This window comes from Octopus bimaculoides, chromosome 7, assembly GCF_001194135.2.
Source record: "Octopus bimaculoides isolate UCB-OBI-ISO-001 chromosome 7, ASM119413v2, whole genome shotgun sequence".
NCBI lineage: Eukaryota > Metazoa > Mollusca > Cephalopoda > Octopoda > Octopodidae > Octopus > Octopus bimaculoides.
In genome coordinates, this window is record NC_068987.1 from 39,380,121 (window position 1) to 39,388,273 (window position 8,153).

Below are 8,153 nucleotides of genomic sequence, written 5' to 3' on the forward strand. Positions count from 1 at the left end.
AGAAAAAAAAAATGAAAATGGAAGGACAATACTCTAAGGAGTGGTTAGAGAAAATTTAAGGTAAGGGAATTTAGGTCAAGGTATTGGAGAATTATATCTATTCCTCAGTATATTTAGAATAATACAACGAAACACTAAAGTATTAAATTTAAAACCATAGGGAGCATTAATAATTAAATTAGAACAGATCAAACATTTATAGTTAAAATAAGATATACATTAATGTGGGGTAGTAGAAGAGAGATATTATTTATAAGTAAAACCATAATATTAATGGCCAAAACCAGAACAAAGGGAAAGGTGGGGGGGGGAGAAGGAGGAGGGAAAAAAAGGGTGGGTGAGGAATAAAGTTAGAAAAACAGGACTAAATTAAGAGAATTAGAGCTAAGGTTTTCGAAAAAGTAAAATGTTAGAAGAGACTCAGAATTACCTAGAGAAATGTAGGAATATTATCAGTGGGTTGGGAAAGGTTAAGATGTATTCTAAATTTATATTTAAAAGCTATAACTCAAATAAAATAGTTAATAGTCAGGGAAATGAGAGGAATTAAAATAATAAATTATTAGTAGGATTTACTTTTTAAAATATTTACTTTTTAAAATATTTAAAGGTGTGATTGTAACAATGTACACATAGAACCCTAAGGTCAGATCTATTGTTAAATAAATTTCCATAGAGCACAGTCCACAGCCATATCTACTATTTCTATAGGGTTGTGCTCTCCTGACGATTTCTCATTTAAGATTAAAATCGATACCATTTTCCTTCAATTCCCAAATTTCATTAGATAATGATGTGCTATTGGCTTTATGTTTAAGTCTAAACGAGGAAAAATTATTGTATAATCGCTGTTTAAGATTGATTGTGCAACCAACATAAATGTAATTATTAGTTGGAGTAGCTACTGTACATTTATAGACCACATTACGGGTTAAACAACGGCCAGATACCGGGCAGTGGGTTTTAATTCTACAATTGCAATTAAGGGGCTATTAGCTATATATATATTGCTATGTTAATTATTGATACAAGGCAGACCCACTCATTTATACAGACACATCCATACATGGATACTTACATGTGCATATGCACTTACATACACATGCTGATACACACACCCACACACACATATACATATTCATACATATCTACACCACCATACACCTGTATATATATACATATATACACACATACATATACAGGGTTATTCAAAAAGAATGAGGCAATTTCATTACACAATATTTTAATAAAGAAAAGCAATTGAAAAGTCCAGCTAAATCACAAATATTTACTCATAATCAACTTTTATTTCTTGTCTTACAAATGTTCAATGTGACCACCACCTGCAGCATGAGCAACATCAAGCCAATTAGAGAATTCCTCCCAGACACATGTCAGCATATCACAATCCACTGAGTTGATCGCTGTTGTTATTTGAGGTTAGTGGGTAGTAGTGGAACATAAACGCGATCCTCAATGACCTTAATGACCTTAAACATCGAATAACAACAGCGATCAACTCAGTGGATCATGATATGCTGATACGCATCTGGGAGGAATTCTCGTATCACATTGATGTTGCCTGTGCTGCAGGTGGTGGCCACATTGAACACTTGTAAAACAGGAAATAAAAGCTGATTTAGCCCCACTGCGTGGCACCTTGGGAAAGAGTCTTCTACTACAGCCTTAGGTGACCAAAGCCTTGTGAGTGGATTTGGTAGGTGGAAACTGAAAAGAAGCATGTCACATATATATATATATGTGGTGGGGGGAGGTATGTGTGTATATATGTATGTATATATTCATGTGTGTGTCTCTGTGTTTGTCTTCCCCCAGCATCACTTGACAACCAATGCTGGTGCGTTTATGTCCCTGTAACTTAGCAGTTCATCAAACAGACCAAAAGAATAAGTACGAGGCTTACAACGAATAAGTTCTGGGTTTGATTTGTTTGACTAAAACCCTTTGATGAGGTGCTCTAGCATGGCCGCAGTCAAATGACTGAAACAAGTAGAATAAAAGCAAAAAGAATATGTATTTATGTGTGTACATGTATATGAAAGATAATTAGTGTATTTTGTGTGAGAGTGTTCAGTTTTATGCATGTGTGCATGTATATATTAATAGAAGTGAAATTCTGACTTAAAAGCATTTGGGTTGCTATTTCTAGCAGGTGTAGCAACTGTGAGAGGTTTCAAAGCCATAGTATTACTGAGATAGGTGAAAAAGAGTTACCTTCCATAAATTAAAGTTTTACTAAGGAATTTCGTAGTTCTTTTATCTTTTTCAGTCATCAGACTGCAGCCATACTGGAGCACAACCTTCAAGAATTTTAATTGAACAAATCGACACCAGTTCTTTCTTTTTTATGTCTGACATTTTTTTTTATTGGCCTCTTTTACCAGACCACTAAGTTACATGAACGCAAACACACCAATACCAGTTATCAAGTGGTAGTAGGGGGGGGGGGCAAGCACAGCCATTAAGCCACTATATATATATACACACACACACACACACACACACATATATATATATATATATTTATGTTCTATTAGTAATGACTACTGAGTTTCTTAACTCCTTGGATCCTCCTGGAATGTGTTCTCACAAACTGACATTGAAGAAATGAGTTCCAATTGTGCTTTTGAGAAATCTGGACCCCACAAAGCTGTGCAATGGAACAAGACTAATTGTCATGCAAATGCATCTACATCTTTTGGAAGCACAGTCCTCACTGGACAAGGAAAGGGAGAACATGTATTTATTCCAAGAATTCCACTGATTCCAGCAGAAATGCCCTTTGAATTGAAGACACTTCAATTTCCAGTAAAAGTTAGTTTTGCACTATCAATTAACAAGAGTCAAGGACAATTGTTGGACTTTGCAGCAGTGCTTTTCCCATGTCAGCTCTATGTTGATTGTTCCAGAGTTGGAAATGGCAACAATTCTTCATACTCACACCAAATGGTAAAACCAAGAATGTTGTTTATCCTGCTGCTTTACAGTGATCTCCAAATGTGATACACTGTGATATAAACCTGAAATGGTAGGATACCAATAAATGCTTTATTATTATTGTTCTCTTTAGTTTTGGGGCCACAGGCTCATTTAGCGCTCCACAGGAGCTAGCTTAAAAGTCCGCACAGAGTGCGGAATTTTAATGGCAAATAGCAAAACACTCATGGACTTCAAAGGCAAATATTGGCTTCAACAGAACATGATAACAGAAGTAAATAAGTAAAAATACTTTACAGAAATTGCTGAACAAATAGATATTAATCGACTGCGAATTTTAGTACTCTTGCTACTTTCATCAGAAGAATGTCATATGTGTATATGCATATATATATATATATATATATATATATATATATATATATATATATGCATCATACATACACACACACACACATATCTGCATGCACAAGTATAATTACATATGCAATAACTGTGACAAAGATTGGAGAATACAAATACAAAAGCTATTAGAGATATAGGGGGACAGCATTTTCCCAGCAGTGAATAAATGGAATCCATTTATACAGAAATAAGAGAGATAAGAGGGATGCATTTACTCAGTAATGAGGTGAGAGATATGCATTTGCACAGCAGTGTGAGAGCAATGGTTGAATTGAAGCCAAAACTTTAATTTTATTGATCATTTTCTTTTTTCTTCTCTGCTTAGATTTATGATAAAATTCGTCAATCTGAACAGAAATTCAAAGTTGCACTTGAAGTCCTTTCTTATCACAATCAATGTACTGATGATGAATATCAGCAAGTGAAGTCAATGATAGATTCCTGTTGTCTGCTTGAGCTTTCTGAGTAAGTATGTTAACATAAATAAACCTAGAACACTACGAAACTGTGTAGATAAAATAACTGTGTGTAATTTTATTTTGTGTCTTCCTGAAAGCATTGAGTCATAATTTCAATGTCATTATTTTTACATGAAGACAAAAGATATTTTTGAAAAGAAATAAAACTCTTTGTTTTGCATCAGCATTTAAAAAATCCAATAAGATTCATAAATTATATATTCAAAGTATGATTCTGCTGAAAGCATCAGAAATCACTTCTCTTCAGTGTGTATGAACTCTGGCACAGATTACATATCTAGTTGTTTTTGTTATTTAAGCCAGTCTATGAACAGCAATACACTTAGCTTTCAACAACCCAGGTTACTGAGCTTTAAGTGAGTACCACTAGATGAAAATATTCATAGCTATGAGCAGCAATATTCTTATAAAAGTAGTAAACCTTTGATTAACTTGCAGGGTCTTTCTGTGCATTTGAAGTCCATGACAACAGTACACCTCTCTTTTCAATTCCTATTCTCCAACTCTCCACAACTATCATCACAACCATAAACAATTCTGCCATGCCGCCTGGTCATTACCACTTCTGCCAAAGTTAGCAACATCACCATTATTACCATTATTCAATGTATTGTTATTATTAAGGCTGTGAGCTGGCAGAATCATTAGAACGCCAGGCAAAATGCTTAGCAGCATTTCATCTGTCTTTATGTTCTGAATTCAAACACTGAGGTTGATTTTGCCTTTCATCCTTTCAGTTAAGTACTGGGGTCGATGTAATTTACTATTCCCCTCCCCCAAATTTCAGGCCTTGTGCCTATAGTAGAAAGGATTATTATTATTATTAACGCAGTGAGCTGGTAGAATTGTCAGCACACCAGGCAATGTGCTTAACGGCATTTCATCTGTTGCTACGTTCTGAGTTCAAATTCTGCCAAGTAGACTTTACCTTTCATCCTTTCAGGATCAATAAATCAAGTACCAGTCAAACACTGAGGTCAATATAATCGACTTGTCCCCTCCCACCAAAATTCAGGTCTTGTACTTTCAGTAGAAAAGGATTCATCAAGGCCTGAAATTTTGAGGAGGGGCTAGTTGATTACATCAACCCCAGTACTCAACTGGTACTTATGTCGATTATCATGCAAGTATTTTTCTTTTTTGTTCACCACTACAATGTCAGGTTTCTGATGTCTGATCTAATGGTCACTCTGGGTCATTGCATCCACAGGATTTTGTAGTCTTCATTTTCAGTAACTCCTTCTGGGATTTGGTCATACTGTACCTTTGCTCTTTGTAGGCCATGATTTCCACAAAACTCCCAATGGATCATTCTTGCTACATTGTCATATCAACTTTTTTAATTGCATTGTGCCAGTTTCAGGGTTAGGGTTAGGGTTAGGCTAACAATGTCATACCATTTCACCTCTCTCACCACAAATTTTGCATTTGTTGCTCTCAGTTGTGTTGTCAATCCTGCACTTCATATAGTTCATTCTTAACGCTTGTTTTTGTGCCATGCTTATAAATGCAACTGACTTTATCTTCAGGTCACTCCTCTGCATCCATAACCACCAGTCTTTGGTATCTGTCTTTGCCTTCATATCTCTTTCAAACTGACCATACTTTTTTTCCCTTCCATGCTATTTCTGTTTTTTGAGTTCTCCTCTTCGAGTTTTTCTTTCTTTACTCAATTATCATTTTTGATGATATCAGACTTCTACACGTGCTTCAGCAATGGTTCCATGGCATTTTTACATACTACCTTAAACCGTATTTACTGCTGGACTTTTATTTCATCCAGTCAATTTTGAGTGCAACACCAATCTTAGTCTTCAGAAGTATTCTTTCCTCAGCTGTTTTTTCATTTCTTTCTCCATGATTTCAGTGAACTCTAGTATGCCAAGGTATTTATAACTCTCCTTTTCAATTTGTTTAATCACTTCTCTATTAGATAATTCTTTCCCAGTCAGGGACTGTACCTTGCTTCTTTTCAGGTTAATTTATTTTTATTATTATTATTATTATTATTATTATTATTATTATTATTATTATTACATTAGCTTGAGAGGCTTTCAGTTGTATTCGTTGTTTCAATTGTTCCTTGATTGCAGGGAGACTTATAAAATCTTTGATTTAATATTTTTGCTTGATTTTTCTGGCTCGTTTCGTCTTAACGTTTACTCCTCTTGCAAGTTCATGGAGAACTGATACATCTGCCTGTAGAGATTCGATCTCTTTTTGTATTGCCACTTTCCACTTAGGAAGTATATTTACATGGTTGGTCCTTTTCTGTGTCGTCCTGATACTTAGTTGAGCAGTTACAACTTTAACAGTGGAATAGATGAAGTTATTTAAGGTTGTTTGGTCATTTCCATTATTACTTAAGATCTGTCTAAGAGCATCTTTATATTTCATGATTATGTTGTTTTTTATGCTGTTTGAGAACTTTACCAGTGGTTCTCTATTGATGATGTCAGTAGACTCAGTCTTGCTGAGTTCTCTGATAATATTGCCTTTTGCTTCTGTGATCCCTTTATTATTCACCTCAAATTCTGTGTCACACTTATTCTGGTGTTCTTGAGGGAGGTCTACTTTCTCTTTTTCTGCATATCTGTTCTTCGTTAGTCTTTCTTCAGCTTCCTCTTTGGGATGTACTGCTCATACACTGGTTTCTGTGCATCTGTCACCTATTTTATCTGTATTGTTGCTATTTTCATTCGGTCTACCATGAGATATTTGTGTCCTAATTTGACTAATTTCAGTGTCAGTTAACCTTTTATTCTTAATGATGTCTCTACATGCATTACTTAGTTTATTTGCATCTATATATCTGCGTACTTCATTGCCTACTAAGTTTCTCCATGAAATGTCAGTTTGTACTATGCGGTCATTGTTTGGGTTTAGATGACCTGTATAGAAAGCTTTCAACACATCTCTATAATCCTCTCTAGTCCATTTTACGCATTTTGCTTTAGGTGATGTTTTTGGTGGTGTCACTACAGGCCTATTGTTAGGGTTATCCTGGAGCTGGTTATTTAGTAGATCGTTTTTTAGAGAGTTTATTCCAGCAGCAGACCCCAGTCTGGTTCCCCACTGAGTAACACAGTCTTTGTTGTCCCAGGTAGTGACCGATCCAGTGTGAATTTTGGCCCGACACTGCTCCCTTGTTCTTCGAATGGATATATATACCATACCGTAGGCTGATAGGTCGAAAATTGCCTCTTTTTTTTTTTATAGCTATGTTTCCCGGCATAACTGTTTGGTTATGTTTTAAACTGACTAATTTGCTTTTTTTTATACGTTTGTGGAAAGTCACCTTATTTTTGTTTGTATTCAGTACGGCATCGCTCGTAACACATGATTTTTCTTTTATTTTCTGTGTCATGTAGTCATTATTCCTGTTGCTTATAAATATGTACATGGATGTGTGGACAGTTGCATGTATAGTTAGCTATTCAAATTACATACTTACTGTGTAAGTGGTGTTTTTCTAGATTTCCTGGTGCTAGATTTGACTTCTTGTGTATCTTGCATTGAGGTATCATGCATTTAAGAAAGAAACTACCCTTTATATGACAAAAAATCTTTCTGGTTCCTCTGCTTTAACAGAACTTTTCCCACAGTTGTATTGCAAAGTTTTCCTTCCATTGCACCGATGTTATTAGATTGAGTTTGTTTTGTGGAGAGAGCTTCTTAGAGTATGTCCATGTTGTTATTTATATTATTATTATTATTATTATTATTATTAATATTGTTATTATCATTATTATTATTCAACATTTGGTAGTTTCAGGCAAATTTCTACTGTATCACCTGCTACACCTCCATGTTGCTAGAGTGTGTGCAGTATTGTGTGTTGTTTTTTTGTCGTTGGTATTATTTTACATCAGTTTCTTTTCTTTTTATGGAGTGTGGTGCAGCTTTTTCTTGTATTAGTGTTTATATTGTATGCTGTGTGTGTAATGCATTGGGTACCTAGCCTGCTGGTGGTAGTTTATGTTATTGGATATTTGCTATATAGAGTGCCTTGCATTTGTGGATTGTTTTGTTTAGGCTGTGTGGTGTGATGGAGGAAAAAGACAACAAGAAGCAAAAGGACAGAATGAAACGTTGGACCTTACCTTGTCGACCGCAGCGGAGTACACAATCGCTCCTGATCAAAACACGTCTTTCTCGTAACCTCTCTGTTTTCTGACTGACGCACGTGCTAGCCTTCGACCGCGTGTGGCCGACTTCCGGTCTGACCCTTCCGGTCTGGCTTCACTTCTGTTTGCCTCACCTCTCTCCACCAACAACACACAGCTCATCACAGCCCATAACACCACAGGC

General features: G+C 35.6%; 1 protein-coding gene across 2 annotated transcripts in view; it reads left to right on the forward strand.

Annotated features, from left to right (window-relative positions):
• Positions 1–8,153, forward strand: part of LOC106869668 (probable 3',5'-cyclic phosphodiesterase pde-5) — a 332,523-nt gene that overhangs the window by 243,366 nt on the left and 81,004 nt on the right. For both annotated transcript variants that reach the window (XM_052969509.1, XM_052969510.1), the window contains exon 16: positions 3,689–3,828. In XM_052969509.1, coding sequence (XP_052825469.1) covers positions 3,689–3,828 — 140 coding nt within the window. The remainder of the gene's footprint in view (positions 1–3,688; positions 3,829–8,153) is intronic.